At 38.1% G+C, this 20,116-nt stretch overlaps 1 protein-coding gene across 1 annotated transcript; it reads left to right on the top strand.

The window, feature by feature from the left end:
- The first annotated feature begins 6,884 nt into the window (after positions 1 to 6,884).
- Positions 6,885 to 16,119, top strand: lnpa (limb and neural patterns a). The gene is made up of 13 exons (XM_079231261.1): positions 6,885 to 6,939; positions 7,794 to 7,875; positions 8,346 to 8,387; positions 10,649 to 10,836; positions 10,929 to 10,987; positions 11,077 to 11,117; positions 12,594 to 12,677; positions 12,776 to 12,827; positions 12,925 to 13,146; positions 14,207 to 14,312; positions 14,510 to 14,580; positions 14,890 to 15,039; positions 15,240 to 16,119. The coding sequence occupies exons 2-13, from the start codon at positions 7,849 to 7,851 to the stop codon at positions 15,410 to 15,412; spliced, it is 1,215 nt and encodes a 404-aa protein (XP_079087387.1). The 5' UTR covers positions 6,885 to 6,939; positions 7,794 to 7,848; the 3' UTR covers positions 15,413 to 16,119.
- Positions 16,120 to 20,116: the final 3,997 nt, after the last annotated feature.

Below are 20,116 nucleotides of genomic sequence, written 5' to 3'. Positions count from 1 at the left end.
CCAGATACCACACACAGCACACACATAGCCTTCAACCCATTTATTGATGCAAGAAACCCTTCTGCTATTGAAGCTTTAAACACAATACCAAACTGGTTACAGGGACGGACTTACCTCCATTTGCTAGATCAGTGGATGGTTGTTTCTTGGTGCATACTGTATGGGGGTATCTACACTATATTAAGTTCCATAGTTGGTATACAATCAACTTTGCATAAAACCACTCTTTTGTGGGCTGCAAGGGCCGCAAAAGAAGGTTGCATTTCTCAGCAATGCTTGGAGGAGATTTAAAAAAGAGACACATTTGTTGACCTTATGACCCATCTTGAAAGGCATAGTTAGAAGGGCGTACCTGAACTGGGACGCTGCAGTTTCTTTTTGTGTACTCACCTTGTGCTGTCATTTCAGATCTGGGTGCATTTGGTTCCATATCAGTATATCATCCTTTTCTGATATCTACTCTTCAGCGAGCCCCAGAGTGATGAACTTGATGTAACCCTTGATGCACCCTTTCTTTTCCTCAGCAAACAAAACCAGATGAAAACATGGATTTCTGAAAGTGAACACACAACTTTGGCAATGTAAGAACAACAATCTAAGCATATCTAGCTACAGCCACTTGATGTGACACACATAACGCTGGGAGTTGGCCCCCTCTTTGCTGTGGCTGTTGTAGGGTATCGAAACACCACGTGTTGCTGTGGCTTCCGTTCTAGCTACTGCTGTAGTTGTAACGTTTACTCATTATTATGCTGCACAAATGATTGTGGGTCAGAACAGCCAGAGAAGTATGTTGGTTTGCACATACTTAATTTGACATACTGGGATATACAAAACAAATTCAGACTAAATAGTATAGTAGTATGATCCATAATTACATACATTATCATAAAGCCACAACCATGGTCTCAGTAGGCACTTTAACTGTTGATTATTGTCAAGCTTCCATACCGAATGATACAGAATAGGGAACTGACTAGCCTACATTAGTAAGTTTAGCATTAGCTCCAGTGATACACATGTGTTTTACCTATACCATGATATTTATTTTATCAACCACTAGATCTGAACAACAATAGAAGATTGCCATTACCAATAAATTGGCAACGTTATCTTTACACAGAATAAACACAAAATACATTTAGGTTGACATAACTGTTCAAGTGTCACAAAAATGTCAACTGATATTTGCAAACTAATAACCCAGTCAGTTAGAACCCAGTCAGTTAGGGTCACCACAGGCCGGAATAGCCAACCACAACTGTGTGAGCCGACTCATCCTGTTGGCATAGAAAGGGGCTGCAGCTACTGCTAGAACCTCATACAACAATGTCACCAAAACATTTAGAAGCAATAGAAAGCCACATGAATGCATTTACTTTAAAACAACCAATCCAAAATGTAACATCAACAAAGAGAAGTGTACATGTAAAGTTAAAAGATACAATTACATGTATTCTTCTTTTTTGTTTTTTACTGATGGCTGACATCCAAAATGTTGCATGAACACCAACTACTGGATTTAAAATCAAATGCCATTTACTAAATTAAATAAAAACGTTCAGGTGTCAGCATAAAAGCCATTTTAACTGCTGCTGCACACCTTCTCCAGAAACTCCAATACCAAGAAATCTCCTTGCTGCATATTTTGTCAGATTTCTCAGATTTCCTTTCTACTCCGGCAATGCAGTTAAATACAAAGGAGGCTAAAAACATCTACAGATTCTTACAAAATCAAAATTCCTCATGCTTCCAGGCTGCTTTATCCTCCTTAGCTTCTTGTCTCACGCCACATGGTCTTAATTACTTCATCATGCTTATGCCTTCTCTTAACCCTGATTATTTCTGTCCCCTTTACTCTCTTTGGACAGTTAGTCTCCCATGCTGCATGATTCCCTTTGCCAAGAAGACACTGTTTTTTCTCATTCATTCTCTTCCAAAATTAACACATGTTGCAAAAGACACCTACACAGAAACAGGTAATGCTCAGACTTCCAACATGGTAGCTGCTTGGGAACATAATGTCTTACTGGGTACGACACATGGTCCAAGAACACTATCCAGTGGGCAATCCAAACCAAAGTGAAGCATCACAGATTTAGTCTCAAACTTTATATTTATTACTTTGTAAAACTTCTCCAATCTAAAGCTATTGGTCACCCCTTTACACTCATTATATATCATTGCATTCCCTTGGCATGAGAGTCTATTAACTACACCTTTTATTGTAGCTTTCTTTTAAAGTGGAAAATATTCAACTGGTACATATTCATCCCATACCCCATAATTTAGATTTTCAAAATTTTTCCAATCTGGTCCAGTTTTCTCAGTTTAACTTCTCCCTCTTTTTTCTTAAACTCTCTTGCCACAGTGTGCTTTTTAAACAAAGCCCCATATCCAGCGCCTTCACCCAAACCCCAAATTTCTTTCCAACAATGTAGGTTTCTTTCTTGTGCTCAATCCCACTATGACTCAATTCCTGCCTATGAGTTTCCCCTGCCTCTAAATTCAAGATGATCTGCATCCATTTCCCTTGCTCCTTCCTTCTGCTCCTCAATTGTGGCCTACCTCTTAAACATTGCATTTGTAGCTAGGGTTTCTGTCTATTGCTCACCTGAAGCATTGGGCGAGTGTGACAACATGTTGGCTCACACGTGGGGATAAGCAAGGAGGCACAGAATGTATAGTATTAGCATGGGCAGCTAATCAACAGAACTGAGGAGCAAACCCTAGCAATTGCTCAACTACCCTGCCAGTAGGCCTAACCAGGATTGGACCAAACCATTGATGGGGAAGCTCATGAGATGGATGCACATAAAGAGATAATTCAGCCAAATAGATTTACAATTTATGATATAAGTAATTATATTAACAACTCGCAAAACAATTACATAGATTAACATCAATGCAACTATTAGTTTTCGGAAAATAACATAATCTCAACCCCTGCTGCCCATACATGGTAGAACCAGAAAGCATAAGTAGCCATGAGGTCCTCTGAAGACCCTTTTGCCTGAGAACCAAAGAATAAAAAGTAAGTAACGAGGTAAGACAATACTTTGATTTTAAAATAACGTTAGCAGTAGGGATGTTAAGATGCAGCTTTATAAAGTGTTGAAGCTTTATGGCAAATTTGTTTGCAAAAGGGTTCATTTCTTGAGACTTCATGTGCACGCAAAACCACTTGTTGGCCAATGAGTGTAAAACAGGCTGATATGATATTAATGATGTGATCTGTGATCACAGACTATTTTGTGCCAGTAAAGGCTGTTGGAAATGACTGAAAACAATGGAATAAAAAATCTATTAAATCCATTTATATCAATATAGTGCTTATGTTCTAGTGCTTTATGGCGTTATAACATAACTGTAAGTGTCTTGTAAGTAATGCATCACGTGTGTAATAGTTATAATGGCAGGAGGGGAAATATCTGTGTTCTAAAAAGTGTGTGTTCTAAAATTGTAACGTGGCAGTGGTTTAAGGGAAGTGGATGTGCTAGCGTAACTAGGAAAAGTGTGTACAGGGAAGACTATTGTGCTATTTATTGAGTATCAATAATGTATTAACTGTGATGCTCCAACATCTGAATCTTCGTGCATCAATACTTACGTCATTGGTCTGAAGACATAAGAAGCCGTGATATACGTATTGCGGAACACTTTGGGGATGTTTGCACTCGGCACAGCACGTACAATCACTAGCTAGTACTTAGCTATGAGACTATGGGCAGAATGCATACACGCCTAAGGAATACTGGCCCAACTGTTCAAGTATGTTACATACTTTGTGCATGACTGGCTAACATAGCTGCCAAGAGCTACAATGGTAAATCCTTATGTTGCACAAGCACAAACATGAATACATGCATAGGAACAAATGCAACTCCTTGATGCGTAGTCTCCATGATATTTGTCATGCTGTAAGCACTTTATACCTTCAGCAAGAGGGGGAGAACAAGAATAGCACTGTTAATGTTGGGTGGGCCAGTTTCATGTATTTTTCTTTTTTCAAATCCTCCCTTTGATTCAAGACAATCAAAAGTAATTGTTTTACCTGGACCATGCCAGAGCTTATGTGCATCAAAAACACGGATCAAGAATGTGGAGTTCATAGGGACTCCTAATAGATGAACTTAAACTGTTTTATACCATGTTTCTGGTCCTAGACCAGGAGTTACCTGACAACTTGGCTCTTGAATTTATTTCTCCAAAGGTTCTGGAGGGAGCGAATCGTGTAACAGGAAGTGTCAGAGAGTTGCAGATGCTGTCTATAAAGGATGAAATTAAAACTTTTACATAAAGCTTGATAACACATCGGAGTATGTTTTAATTCTGTTGTATCAGTGTTTAAGAACACTGGTTTTCATTCAAATACATATTTGCATGTGTATGTATTTGCTTTTTTGTTACTATATATTGTGTGATTTTTGTGCTTGACAATTTCCTCTTCCCAGGTCTCAAGAGATCTCAATGAGATGTACTAATACAATACAGACTATATATAAATAGGGGCAATGTCTCTGCATTGATTCTGAAGCGGGAACTTTCGTTGCCCCCTTAAGTCACCCCCTCTCCTTATGTTTTCTTCCTGACGGCATTAATAAAGGCTAAAAGGCAATTACTGGTTTTAAAAACATGTTAAGCTTAAGACATGTTGCAATCCTGCAGTTTATGCCAGGCCACGTAGTTAAACAAAGACAATGAGTTCCTTGACAGATATTTCCTATTCCAAACTTTGATAGTGGGCATGTTTACATGCGTATACAGAACTGTTGGGACCCAATGATGAACATAAAAACTGAATTGGAACACAACATGTAAAGGATATCATGAGCTGTAATGCTTTTTTGTATTCTTTTTAGTGGTTTTGGAGTTCATTAAGATGCAGTACCATTTCAATGAATTACATTTTTACCATTATTATAGCACCATTATCTCTCCCAATCAAACACAAACACTGTTATTCTTGATCAGTTGTGACAAACTTACCAACCAATGAGGCTTCAGCAGAGAAGAGATGGGGCAGTGAAACATGAGGCCGGCGGTCACATTTGGACATCGCTAAGTCTCTGTTGTTGATCATCAGTGAATGTTTTTTTGTGGTGTGGATGTCTGACTGGCTGTTCATCCAAGCAAATGCATTCATTCACCCACCTAGGTTGGGCTCTTATCTAGCCTCCCGATGTTCTTTTTTTCTTCCACAACCAAAACAGTGCAAAGCAAAATGTCACAACACCAGTTATAGCTTTTTAGCCGTGTGGCTCTATGCCAATGTCTGTCAACCACTTTGGTCCAGACAAAAATATTTATATATGTATTTATAGTACCACATTTACAATGGATGGCCATGACATTTGCTACATATATATGATACAGAGGATAGTATAGAGGATGAAACCTGGTGAATTTTGTGATGATCTGACTTTTTATCAAGCCCAGTAGCAATACTCCTAAAAAGTATTTTTACTTAGTTAAATAGTGCAGTAGTGAGTGAGGTAGTGGGCATTATGCTGGTATATTTCCCAAAGGGATATGGTTTCAAAGTAACTTTCAGTGCTATTTGGGGGGTATTAAACATTATCTCTTTGAACCAAATTGGGTTTTTTTTTCTCTCAATTAAATAGTAAACATATGGTGTTGTTAAAGGAAATAATTACATACACATTGACGTTATTGGAACATGTTGTTTTTTTCAGTTTGTATTGTTGAGTCTGTTTTTATTCCTATGTTTTCACCAAATAATTGGCTTTTTGTGATCTGCTCTGGCTTTTATGAGCTGCCTCAGGCTAGTGCTGTGCTTACATACTCACTAATGAATCCCATTGTTTAAATTTATATTTGCAATTTAATGTGTTCAACCTGCAAATCCAAACATCAACATGGGAAATTGTACCTACTCAAGTATATTACAACAACTTTGTTGGATATGGGCCTTGAATGGAGAATGTGTGATTGCAGTTTGTGTGCAAACCTAATACATCTAATGCTTTGTATTTCTTCATATTTATTATAAAAGACAGCATTGTCCTTTTTTGTAAAATATGCAAAAAGCAGAATAGCTGCTGTTATAGTCACGTGGCAGACACTATTGGCGAGAGTAATTTGGCCAATCAACCATCAATCGATACTAGTAAGTTTGGAGAATATAAAGAATACATATTATTATCATCACAATAACTTAATCACAATAACTGCGGGGGATTATACTAATTTAAAAAATCCACTTTATGATTAAAATGATTTAAGTCCTCTGGACCCTTTTATCCACTCTTCTATGTATACAAATACAGCTACAACAACACAATAGCTCAGTATTTAAATTACAATAGTAGAATCAGAATCAGCTTCATTGGCCATGTGTGTACACATTCACGGTATTTGACTCTGGTTACACATTGCTCTCGTCAGACATATGTACATATGATATACAATAAACAAGATCAATATAAAAAAGACATTAAAGAACACATAAACTAAGCATCAACATTGAACTAGTATGTACAATATGAATATATATATATTGAATAATATGAACATAAGGACAATGACAATGGACAATGAATTTAGGATATTAGTGCAGAAAGGTGGTAATAGTGCAAGTATGTGCAGATGGAGGTGTGATTCATTGTTCATCAGAGTGATGGCCAGTGGAAAGAAGTTATATAAATCATAATTCATAACCATCAGTGCTCGATATATCAAAACGTGTTTCCTGATATGATAGTGTTTATTTTAACAGCACATGCCTGCTAGGTTTGCATAGGGACACTTTTAGTGTAAACATATTAAGTGACATGGACGTGGCCTCGTCACACAGACGATGCCTTCAAGGCCCGGCTGCTGCTCCACGCTGAGCGGACACTCCCCCATCTTGACTCACACACGGTCCGTCAGAGGACGGGAGGACTGCTGTCGAAACCCGGGGACGACTCCACTTCGGTAAATACCTACTCCTGCTGCATTTGTAAACATTTGGCTGTGATAATTTCGCTTCGCAGCCACGTTATTTGGTCTCGCTAACGTTACCGCTAAACTAAAGTGAGCAATAACTGCTGTTGCTCGTCACGGTGAACCCCGGGCTGCTTTAGGGTTAGCAGCAGCAGCTAGCGGGTAGCTACCCGTGTTAGATAGTGGCAGTGCTAACACTGGTAACAGTTTACTAGCTACTTCAAGTGGGGAGGAAGTTATTAAAGAAACGTTTGTCCCAAATAGTGGTAACCTCGTAAGTTTATGGAAAGTCAGTTGCCTTCCGAAAACATGGAGTGAAGTTAAATTTGCTAACTTAGTTTAGCGACGGGTAACTTTTCTCGCATGACGCAAAGACTGTGAGAAGTTAAGCTAATTGAAATAAGTTCCGATCTACATGTAACTAAGGTGTGCTCAAGCACTTACACGTAAGCTACATAGTATCGTTTTCCAGTACAGCAGCCCTGCAATAAAGGTTACCATGTTGCATTTTTGTTGAAGCAGCCTTTGAGATGGTGCGAGGTGAAAGTTATTTTGGAAGCAGTTATTTGTGGAACTAACTGGTGCATTGTATTGCCATATACTGAATGATGTTTGAGTCTTGTATGAGTACGTTAATGGTGTACGACATGTTTGAAATGCTAGAATTATTGGGAACACATTAGTATAGTGCATTAAAATGCACCACCCTCACAAAGAGCCTCCAAAGAGGAATAAACATTACGTTTAGTTGTATCAGTTGTGTTACACTGCACTAGTTGTAGCTACACGTACCTCCTTAAATTGCTAACTGAATGTAGACTGAAGATGATAACTCTGGTCAACAGGTGGAGAGGTTACTTGCTCTGAGGGAACAGAATTTCCTTCAATCCTTGGAGCAACATGGGTGCCGTCATCTCACGGTGGAGGGTTTGTTTTCAAACTTTTACTGTATATGTCTTTCCACTTCTATTGCATGCAGCTGCAGTAATACAAATAATGTTATTGCATTGTTTATTTTGTCAAAGAACATGTGTAGTTTCAAGCTTTGTAACTTTAGATTTGATAAGTGTGCTGAACGTGCAGGACAAATAATGAAACCACACCATACTTCAGGCACAAATAGTGATCACATACTAGGTCTACATTAATGATCAGAATCCAGATGTTCATGCTAATACTCCCGCTGGCATCTCCATTCCTTGCCATATTTGCATGCATAGGCTATTTGAATAATATCAGGAACAACAAAAGAAGATAAATATGACGCATATACGCGTGTAGAAAGGGGAAGTTACCAGATCTTTTCAGGAAGTTGTTTGCACAATTAGTACAGTTTTAATGGAAAATTTCAGACTTTCTTCACTCTAACTTGGATTTCCAAATTGTTTGCCTTACAGACTAAACCATCCACTGTGGAGATTTTGGAGGGAATCGATAAGGTATGCTTGTCAGATGCCAGTAGTGCTGTTTTGAATTCTCTAAAACCCATTTGATTTCAAACTTTAAGTCTTCCTTATTTGCTTGCGGTGTGAGATGACATTGGTCAAAATGCAATTAATCTATGCTCTAGCTAAACATTTTACTATCTAACCTGCATTTTGGGTTAGGAGAAAAAGCCCACGAACAAGAACATGTTCACAAACATTACCAAACCAACAATTGGTATACATGGACGGATGCAGTCATTCAGATAGAATATAGTCTATACTTTATTGAAGATGGAAAAAAAAGGGAGCATGTGCCTCATGCAAGAAATTCAACAGTGTTTTCGTTATGCTCTTATGCCCTGTTTACATTGAACAGAACAGAAGTAGAGTATTTTACAATAAATCCTTTGTGGTTGGGTGCATCCAAGTTTGCAGAAGGCGCCCACTGTCAGTCAAATGAGTGAAAGACCGAGAAGCATTATCAGTAAAACTGACCACCAAAAGGCATCAGTCAGTGTAATTTTGCCCATAATGTTTTGTAAAATGTATACATGCCAGAAACACCCACATGATCTGTACAGACTCACTCTGCACAGACTTGGTACGATTAACAATTTCAACTATTCACACCACAGTCAGTGGGACATTTTAAGGGACTATTACTGGTAATTTGCTTATTTGCATGTACAGTACTTGAAGGTAGACTACGGCTCATTACAACTTAAGTTTTATTTTTGTAGCTCTGCCTATCAGTTATATTGGTTATGATAACGTTGTACTCATCAAAGTAATTGCAGAGATCTGGGAATGTGGGGATATCACTGAAAATGGGCCCAAAGGAGCAACAAAAACAGGTTTTGCCAGATTATCTCTTCCACCTCATTTGGAGGGGAAAACTGGAAATCTGTGCAATGGTTCACAAAGGACAAATTGTGTAATCATTCTACCGTTCGCCTTTTGCTTCCAATGCAAAATAAGTTTGGTCTACCTGGGCATTTGATGACAACCTGTCTGATCATTTGACGATCATGTGTATCATTGCACTGGTAGTATGGAAGACACATTATATAAGCCTGAACCTCTTTTGAACTTAACAGATTTGTCAACATATTCTAAAGCAGCGCCTCATTTGCTGACCGAGGCTTCAGTGCTCTTCTACAGTTAAGCTAGTGTTAGACTATTTTCAGCCCCTGTCCTTTGAGCAAGAGACACCACACATATACGGAAGAGGTCAAGTGGACATTGACGGGTGAAAGAGACGGTTGTTTGGCCTGTTGGATTTCCTCTATGGAGAAATCATGGGGGTGGTTGCACCACACATACACGAAGGCATGCAGGTTATACTGTAAGGCTGAACGTGAGATCTGTTTATCCAGTGCTTAGAGTGACAGACACACATGTTACAGGAGAACCGTAGTGACCAGAGTGGATCCCATACTGTCCACAAGCTATTCATAGATGGTGTAACCAGCACTTTAACGCAGTGAGGGAACCTTTCTATATGAGAAAATGATGAATGAGACATTTATTCATTGGAGAATGAATATATATATATATATATATATATATATATATATATATAAATATAAATATATATATATATATATATATATACATATATATATATATATATATATAAAAATCTGATATGCTCCATGTTCATCTTCAAATTTCCATTTCTGCAAAAAATGTTGGTGGTGTTGTTAAAAGTTCAACATGTAAAAATATGACACCCATCTTCACTGTTGAGAGACATAGCATTTCAGGCAGTGGTGACACTGGGTTTGCTGTTGTACTTTAGTTTGTACTTCAGAACAATTCCTCCTAATGAACAACATCCTACATGGGTGTTGGGCTAGCACTACATTGGCAAAGCCTGCTGTGCATAATGATCCAGACCTGAGGGAAGGAGCAGGAAACATGTCACCACAATTCAATTTCACCTCGCCATAAGGAGGTACTTTGACTCATTGAGAAGTTGAGTTCTATGGTGCTGTTTCGCTCTCTCTCCGATAAATATATATCACAATATAGAAACATGAATGCAAATTACATATGAAAAAATCAAACCGTTCTGAGCTGTGTTTCACTGTTATCTATTATATGAGACCTAGCTCTAAATGTGTGTAAAACCATAATGGTTATTCTCATGGCACTTGGATTAATTGTAGTTCGTATGAAAAAACTGGTTCACTTAACCAAAGTCACGTCTTACGACTAGAAATCGCATTTGTGTTCTAACATAACACTCATTTGATGTTTTTCCCTCACAGGATATACAGATCCTTGAAGAATACAGTGAGAAGTATCAAAGGCAGTTGAAGATATGGGTCTGGCGACTGCTTCTGTACTCATCTCTTGTCTTCCTGATCACGTGTATAGTTGTGTATTTGTGGTACCTGCCTGAACAGTTGATGGGACGGCTCATATTGTCTCTTCCCTTTGTGATATTTCCCTTATTGTAAGTGTGCGAGACTGTCGATCACATTTCACTAAACTGTAACTACAATGTATTTTTACCAATCAACTTTTTCCTTCTTTCCTCTTTATTAGAGTATGGCTACTTCGAAAAATACTTATTATTATTTTTTCACGAAGAACGGAAAAAAATAGTAAGATGTTTTTTTAAATATTTATACATAACCTACCATATATTGGTAATTTCTGTTCATTTTCAAGTTGTTTTTTTTGTTTTTTTCAGATGAAAAATCTGAAGATCTTAAAGCACACAAAAGGAAAATAGTAAGTGATTTATTTTTTGTTTATTATGTGTCCAATTTCATTTATATTGTTCCTTGGCTTTTAAACTGTAGTTCCCATTTGCGTTTTACTCCAAAGACTTAACAGCAGTGATGTGACACAAGATCAGAACAGCACGGCATCTTGCCTTTCCACGAAGTGACAAAATACTGACAAATGTTTCCCTGTTTGTTTTTTGCCAGTGAGATTCTCATCACATTCATGTATGTTAAATACAGTATAAATTGTTTCAGTTGGTGTGCTAGAGATGGGAAATACAATGTCAACATCACAGATCATTATTTTATTTATTCAACAATTTACCAGTTTCCCCCATTTTCAGCCAACAGTTTTCAACCAACTGCCTAAAAACGTTTAACAAAAGCAGCTATTGGAGAACTTTAGTATGAGGCTTACTGTGCTCATGTGTAGAACAAACAATACATTGGTATGCAAATATTCCTCATCTAGCAGAGATGAAACAGTTGGTCAGGTGTAGCTGCTTCTCAGATATTTTTAGAAAACCAAAATACTTTCATAGCTGATTTATCACCAAAACACTTGTCTGGTTGAGGCAATGGGCGCTTGTCAAAGTTAGTATGAAGCATGCTATATTCATTTATTTTTTATTGTTTAGTTTTACCATGTCACTCAGTGTAGCAGTATTAGTTATGAAGCCATTACAAAAATTGCACTACAAGCACCCTACAGATTTTCTCTGAAATGTCCCTGAAATTACCTCTGCAAGCTTGAGAGATCTGCACATTTCAAAACACAAGTTTCATGCATCTGTGGCTTCTGCCATGGTCGGATAAGTGAGAGAAACGTATTATAAAAGTAATAATCTCTGTGGAACGCTTTGTAATTTTGATGTCTAGTGGTATCCTGCAAAGTGAAGACTTGCACTTTATTCTGCAAGTTTTGTAGGACGCCTTGTAGTTTTGCTCTTATTGATCCTTTTAGCATTTTGCAGCAAGATGCATGGTAATCTAGGATTTGTACAGACAGAGTTTGATTGGTACAGTGACTTAACCCAGTAAACCACTCTGATAATGTCACTTTAATTAATAGCATTTAGTGCAGGAAAGAAATAAATCTGAAAAATTGCTTGTCATCCTCTGTCAAGTCTAATAACTTTCAATAATTAGGGCTGATGGATTTTCACACTCTCCATTATCGAAGTAGTGAATGTAATTATTCTTCATATTTGATGTAAACATTTAGAAATGTTACTTAAATGAAGATGTACTATTTAGTGACGTAACTTACTGGTGCCCTTTCTTGTATTTACGTGTAATGTTATGGGAGGTGATTCTAAGATATTAATGTGTTTTATGAAATGCATACTAATTATTAAATCTGATAACCATCAAATAGTATAGCAATAGCTATTATTGTAGGAATCATTTCTTTGTGCACTGTATTGGAAACAAATGATATAGGCATTACTTCTATAATACTATTTCTTGTTTTATGCAGCTTGAAGAAGTTATGGAAACTGAGACATATAAGAATGCTAAAATGATTCTGGAGAGATTTGATCCTGATTCCAAGAGAAAAAATGTGAGTTGTTTGGTTTTAACTTTGCAACATAAATACATTTGTCTAATTGTTTTCCATATTAAAGCAGGCTTTTGCACTCTCTTGTCTTCTGTATAAAGGAGCTTGAATCCACTCCAATTGGACCTCAGATGACTCCAAAACTAGGCCAAGGTAGAAATGAGTTCTGAAGGCCTCACTATTTCCCCTACTTTTTCTTTTTGGCATGTCTTAGTGTTGTTAATCAAACTGCAATCTTTTTTTGTGTTAGAGCTCCGCCAGCGCAATGTCATCCCAAAGACCCCCTCGGTGGTGGTGAATCCTGCAAGCGGAGCTGCTGCGCGCCCCCCTCTTGCCTCTGGGCTCACCTATCCTGGACGGTCCTCCCACTCTGCTCCAGGTGGACCCCCAGAGAGGGGCCTGTCTGCTATAGCTGCTCAGCAGAGCTTGATGAGAAGGCCTGTGACCCCTGGAACACCTGTTCCAGGAGTTGGTGAGTTACCTGCACACAGGGGGACCACATCATAATGTGGTTGATTAAGGTGTGATTTACTCTTCTCTGGCTCTGTGTCCCTAGTTGCTCAAGGCTCTGTGGTGTGTGTTGACAGCAAGGGTGGGATATGTTATACCAAAGTTGTAATGGATAATTGCATGAATGTAGTTTTAAAATATCTTATTCAAAGGTTAAGCCAGTCTCAAACTAGTGTAGAATGTTTAACTATGATTTAGAAATGGGGGCTATTTTTTGATAGTCAGACTGTTTACCTCAAGAGTTTGATGCTTGTGCTTTACAAAGCCAGCCAACACGATGAAAACTTTCCATAGAACAGTTGCTGTATATGGAGACATCTGTGGAGTGCAGAGTTGCTGGATATTCAATATAAATTATTTATGGGCTATGAACACTCAATAGAAGATGCAAATAAGTGCAAACGGTAAAGGACATGTGTTCCTAGAGGAAGCTTCATGCTGTAATTGCCATGTGGAATGCCAACTGTGAGGTATGCACGAATCAGGATTACATTAACTATGATTAATTAGCCAGACCTGCGTTTGTTCTCTGGGCAATGCTGGTGGAATCTCACTAAATGTCTTTTAATGCTTGGTGAAATTGCCTTTGGCATTTGAAACACCTTGCAAATGGTTTACATGACTTGATGTTATCACCTGCTTCTGCTGAAAATTGAAAGTGAAAAGCAATTTGATACAAAGAGTCACCACAGAGTTTCCATATGTTGGTAAATTAATAACCAGCAGGATATTGAGACTGTGCCAAGTCTCACAGAAATGACCAGTCATCTTCCTATGATTGCTCTTGATGTTAGATTATATTAATTACTACTCACCAACACAGCAGGGATGCTGGACGTGCTTTGCAAGTGAGATCCAGTGTTAATTCATTAAGAAAAAGGGCCAGGTTTTTGTAATATTCATCATGGTTTGTGCAGTAAACTATGAATTTCAGCCCTTTTTACTGTAAGCAGCCCCCGTTTAATGCAGTTTGTATTCAATTCTACAGACTATGTCTAACAGGCGCTGATGTTCTTAAACAGGGATGCATCCTCCAGGCCCGCCCATGGCCAGACCCGTTCTCCCAAGAGAAAGAGGCGCTATGGACAGAGTTATTGAATATCTTGTTGGAGATGGCCCTCAGAACAGGTACTTCTGCTTTTGAACAGGAACTATTTAGTTTCGGCAAAATAAATATTGAACCGTTTTGTGGGAATGCATAATTAAAGTAATATTAAGCAGGTTCTTAGCCAACTTATAAAAATGCAGTGCTGAACTATCTTTTATGTGATATAATGCCAGTCTCTTTGTACTGTATCTGAACTGGATTGTGTTTCTGTCCTCAGATACGCTCTCATCTGTCAGCAGTGTCTGTCCCATAACGGCATGGCATTAAAAGAGGAATTTGAATATGTTGGTAAGACTTAAAGAAACAAACACTCTTGTCCGTCTTCATCAAATACTGCGCCTTCATTTGCCCTCTAGCATTTGGCAGCGTAGTATATCATATAGCTCTTAAATGCCTCTGCCACAACCGACCCCTGTAAGCAAAAACGCAACAAGATTGAATATGCAAACCAGTGCTCCACATCAATCTGAAGTGTTTATGCATCTCAGGCATTTTCTGTCATTGGTTCACATTCATGTATATTAATCTATGTCTGTTCTGAAAATGTATTAGAGAAGTGACATAAACTATGTGTACGGCGTTTTATTTGTGTTTCAGCCTTCCGATGTGCATATTGTTATTTCTTGAACCCTGCGAGAAAGACCAGGCCTCAGGCACCGAGACTCCCCGAGGTCACTGGCGAAGTGAAGACGTCATCTGAGGCAACCTTACCTTTGTCTGCTGGTGACTTAGATGATGACCAATTGGGTGAGCGTGACACTTGAGCAGGTTTCACCTCCACACGGCAATTGTTACCAATATTTGTAAATTTTGAAATCAGATGTTAAAACTCTTGTGTAACACGTATACATATCCTTTTCTTTTACGTTTATACTTGTTTTAAATGTGTGCAAATCTAAAACGTGTATATATATGTTTTTGTTTTGTTTTGTTTTTATCTCAATCAGGGCAAACCAAGCTTGCTGATGTCTCAGCTGAAACAGACACCCCTGAGCCGGTCACACCAACAACCACAGAGCCCAGCTCTGCGTCAGACAGCCAAAGCACCCCAGAGTCACAAGATCTGCCCTCAGAGAAGTCTGACGGAGAGCTGGATGTAACTGCTATGGAAGTGGAATAAAACAGTGGAGTAGTTAAGTCAGGCTTGAACAACCTTTTTAAGAAATGTGAAATCTTTTGACTTGCAAGTAAATGCCGTGAGTTGAAATAATACAGTAACAAGTCAGCAGTGCGATTTTCAACTTGCAGTACAGAATGTCCTTTCTTTTGAGAATTGCTTCTATGTTCTAGCAATAGTAACACATGAAATATGAAATTACGTAATGCTAGCATTTGGTTGCAACCACCAAACAACCCAACTTTCCTGCATATCCTTCCAGAACAGTAAGGATTGTGCTACACGGTGTGGATTTTGTAGTCTTGTCCCATGTTTTCTTTACTTTCTATATTTTATTTGTCTTTAATTGAATTTCTAAACAGTATTCTATCTGGGTTAATTTGATACTGCGGAAACAAAATAACAAATATTTTGTGGGGAAAATACAATTTTATTTATGGGAAATTATTTCTAAATATTTTTCTATAATGCTTTGCCTTTCATGACGGCGTTGCCTGAAGTATTCTGTAACACGGTGATGCTGACATGTTTACACACCCATGGTACCATAATAGGAATACACATACAGTAAGTATTTATTGCTAAAATGGAGGAGATTTATTTCAGTACTGTGCTCCTGTCCTAAGTGCCTTTTTATATTTTAAGTCTCTGTTTCAGAGAGTTGTCGATACAACCTATTTACATATAGACAATAAAGTCATTGAACTGTTTACAGACTGTATCTGTTTGCTGTATGTTGGAATTCTTGTTCTGTATAAATAATAATAAACTTTTGAGAGCATCTGTGTACATGTATGTTCAGAATCACAACACATTCAACGAGACAGATGCATATTAGTTTTTTGAGTAAGACATATGCTGAAGAATCTTCTGATTGACGTTGCCGTGAAAACAATCAATTATTTCTACCTTTTTAAATGTTATTCTGCATTGACATCAAAATATGAATCAAAAGGTCAAACTAACATGTAAATAGCCATGATGGCAATAGCTCTCATTTATTCCTGCCACCTGCTTTGTCATGTATTTTAAACTGCCGCCCCATTCCTTCTCCGGCCAGCTTCTCACTCAGGAGCATGTTTAAACAGTCCATTTTCATTAGCAGGCCAATTTTAGCTTGTGATCATTTTATTTTAGCTCATTGATCATTTCAGACAGTGTAAGATAATAGGGCTGACACAGATCCTGACCAGTCTTGATTGCTTGACCCTCTTCATTTGCAACAAGAAACTCATTGCAGCTACAAAGTTGCTCTGCGCCATCACATGACCCTTTTCCCCTGAAGATAGACCGTAAACTATCGGTGAGGTCAACACCCCACGTCTTCTATGGGTTTTGATAATGTATGTTTACAGAGACGTGACCTCCTGGGCCTTGTAATGCATCAATGTGACATCGACAGTAACGCCTGATTCCACCGCATGCTGTTTGAGGTTGACCTCTGACAAGAGCCAAACAGGGAAAAAAATGGGACATCAATAGGACGATGTTTGGATGTTTTCACACCATTGGGAGGTTGTCCAGTATACATAGCCTGCACATATGTGCATCATCATCATAAGTAATATATCTCAAAAGATCTCTGATATGTGCCATGAGTAATATTTTTGATTCCATAGCACTGACTCATTTCTTGACAGTTTGTACCCCATAGCCAGAAAAGCATTATATTATATTATCAACTCGGCTTAACAAAATTCAGTTATTCATTTGGCTTTTTTTAAATGTATATAATGCATGATGAATTTCATAGAAGAATATAGGGTCACAGAGAGATCTTTGCCTTTATAAGTATTAGCACATGAAGTGGCAAATAAGGCCGATTTAGGCACAATTTATATTTGACATTACCTTTCAACTCTCTAATCAGGATGTTCATACTTTAATTTGCACCACATTGACCTTGATATCATGCTATTACATGAAGAGTTCAAAGAAATACTGTTTGTATTATGTGAAAACAAAAGATACACTCTGGTTTTTGTGTCCAACTGAAAAAAAGGATTACATCTGGATTGCTATCATGGAGACACTAATTGATTTTCAAGGATGACAAATGACATACAAAGCCCCAGTGCCAGGGTAATTTTGAGCAAGCGATGAAAATGTACAGTGGAGCTGTCCCAAGGTTCATAGTTCTTTTCATACTCATCTCTCACATGTGCATTCGAGGCCACTTGACTCAAATTTATACTGATCTTTTATTTATACCCAGAAAAAATGGCAGATAAGAAACATAAGTGTTCTTGATATTGTGTTTTGTCAAATCTAGCAGCCAAAGATTGAAATCCTGCGAAACAATTTTCTGTAGAAATGAAAGAGCGTGCCCTTCTGAACCCCGGAGGAAAATAACCCCACGGTGCGAAGCAGAATATGAAACAGAGGCACAGAATAAGTAAAATAGACAAGTGCACCAGGCTTGTCACTTTTCCATTTGCTGCCCCCGAGTGTGAGCACTTCAAAATTCTCCTCATCTCAGCGAAGACCTTCATCGTTATGCTCTATCTACTGTACTGAATACAAAAAAAGCACCATATCAGACAAAAGTAATAAAGAAGGGATTTTTAAAGATGTACCATGTTTCTGTCCATCAGGAAGTATGCAACAGGAAGAACAACAAAGTCATAAATATACAGCATAAGGCCTTTGTGCATTGGAGACGATGTGGAAAATGCTAAGATGAGTGTCACAGAAGCAGTTTAACATGGTTTTGATATCAGACATCACCATTGGCTCTTGGCAGAAGCATCATTACACAGTAATAAGAGCACAATCTCCTTCAGAGAAGCATTAAAATCAGATTAGATTATACAAGAGCTTGGCTTGATGAGCTGCGAGGGATAATGGTTCACGAGCACTGGATCTCTGGCTATTACTGTTGCTCCTTAGCTGCTTGGGCTTGAATTGCCACATGACAAAGTTGATCAGTTTTTCACAAAAGGTCATCAGCTTCCAAGAAATTAGTTTTTAAAATTCAAGTCATTTGAAACCTACACACCCAGATGGATGGCTCTCCATCCTCCCAACCCCCACATTCAATCTGTCAAATCACGAATGCATGCCGCTGAATACACGATGCCAGCAATAAACCTCTGTGCTGCAGTTTATACCAGAGTGACATTCAGGGATCAGAGAGCATTGTCATTCTCTGTCCTATCTTGAACTCATTACACCACTGAGTGATGACATCTGTTTGAGCACTTGTACAGTTTGACAATTATTATTGCAAACAATCAACTGTGGTACCTTGATTAAATAATAAACTAGAAAAGGACATATGCAACATAGCCTATACATGGAAATATTTACTATATCATGTTATTAAAAACAAAAAAACTTGAAATTAAGGTGTAGGCATATACTGAATTATCTCCAAATACAGTAATATAATATATTTAGGCTATTCTTACTTTCATTGTTCTTGTACATACGTATTTTTTGTTGTTGACAATTGATATATTGATTAGTTTTATATAGTGTCAGCAGAGAACATGCCCTCGGAATCAATGACATAAAAACAAGGTTAGCCTAAATTTACAAGGCCTGTCATATGCAGGATGATAATTCAATTATAGTGCATAGCACAAAATATATGTATATCGCTTTGTTTTCTTGTTTTTTTGTTTGGAAATATTACATATTTATGTGCTCAAGAAACCAAAAACCTGAATAGGGAAAAATGGAAGGCCGAGACAACACACCCCTGCTACTACCTCATGTGGAAATCATACAAAGCATCCTGCAGGCAGCAGGTTCATTTTATAGCTTCATCTATTACCACACTGTCATTGTTAATTGTCTTCTTTTTACCTCTGCAGGATTCTCCAAATTGGTCCTATCGAATGTGACAGGAGGAAGAGCATTAAGCATCTGACAAGATGATATCTAAGTTCAATTTCCTACTCCTCACCTGATTTATACCTGCAGCAGATCATTTTCCTTTCTGTCATAAAGACCTCTATAAATCAGTGGTGCTTATGGAAGCACTACAGAACAGGGTCTCTGGATTTGTTTCCCCTGTGTTTGCTATTAGGAAGCCATTACAGCCACATTTTCCTCCTTCAAACAAAAATGATCAAATCTAATACTGGCAAGATTAGAGAGATAAAGAGAGAAAGCGCTGGCAGAGCGGTTCAACACAGCCTCCTATCTAAACAATATGCTCTAAACTCAATAAAAACAGGGCTTTTTGCTGGTGACACCATTATCCATCTGTTTGGACAAAATTGCTGTATCATGGTATAAATCTGCGATACAAGTGACACATCCTCTAAAATAAAAGGGAACATTAACTGCTCTATCTTCTAGAGGCCATGGGACTAGCTGGCTATAAGCTCAGTCAAGTGTGATGGCAGTTATACTGTGTTTTACTAGACTGCAGACAATTATACTTTGCTCCTCTCCCCTAAGAAGACAAACTGCCATGGCTTCAGCTGAAATGATTTCAAATAGATTTTCCAAAATGTCTGTCGCCAGATTGCTTCCATACATTATTTCACTTAAATGGAGAGAAAAAAAGAGGGAGCAAATCCACAAATCAATCACAACAGCCCACTTCACCAGATGGAAAGACGAGAGCTTCCAGTGTGTGTGTGTGTGTGTGTGTGTGTGTGTGCGTGTGTGTGTGTGTGTGTGTGTGTGTGTGTGGAAAAACCTACAGAGAAGGACAGTTATAGGATGTGCACAGTCCTGCCTCTTCTATATGTG

Source organism: Taurulus bubalis, assembly GCF_910589615.1.
Source record: "Taurulus bubalis genome assembly, chromosome: 15".
NCBI lineage: Eukaryota > Metazoa > Chordata > Actinopteri > Perciformes > Cottidae > Taurulus > Taurulus bubalis.
The sequence above is the reverse complement of the archived record's forward strand: the minus strand, read 5'-3'. Positions and strand labels throughout refer to the sequence as shown.

Bases quoted from the DNA above. Each gene is read 5' to 3' on its own strand.
- lnpa (XM_079231261.1), top strand. From the start codon at position 7,849: ATGGGTGCCGTCATCTCACGGTGGAGG. The intron at 7,876-8,345 runs GTTTGTTTTCAA...TTTGCCTTACAG, and splicing joins CCGTCATCTCACGGTGGAGG to ACTAAACCATCCACTGTGGA. The intron at 12,828-12,924 runs GTAGAAATGAGT...TTTTTGTGTTAG, and splicing joins GACTCCAAAACTAGGCCAAG to AGCTCCGCCAGCGCAATGTC.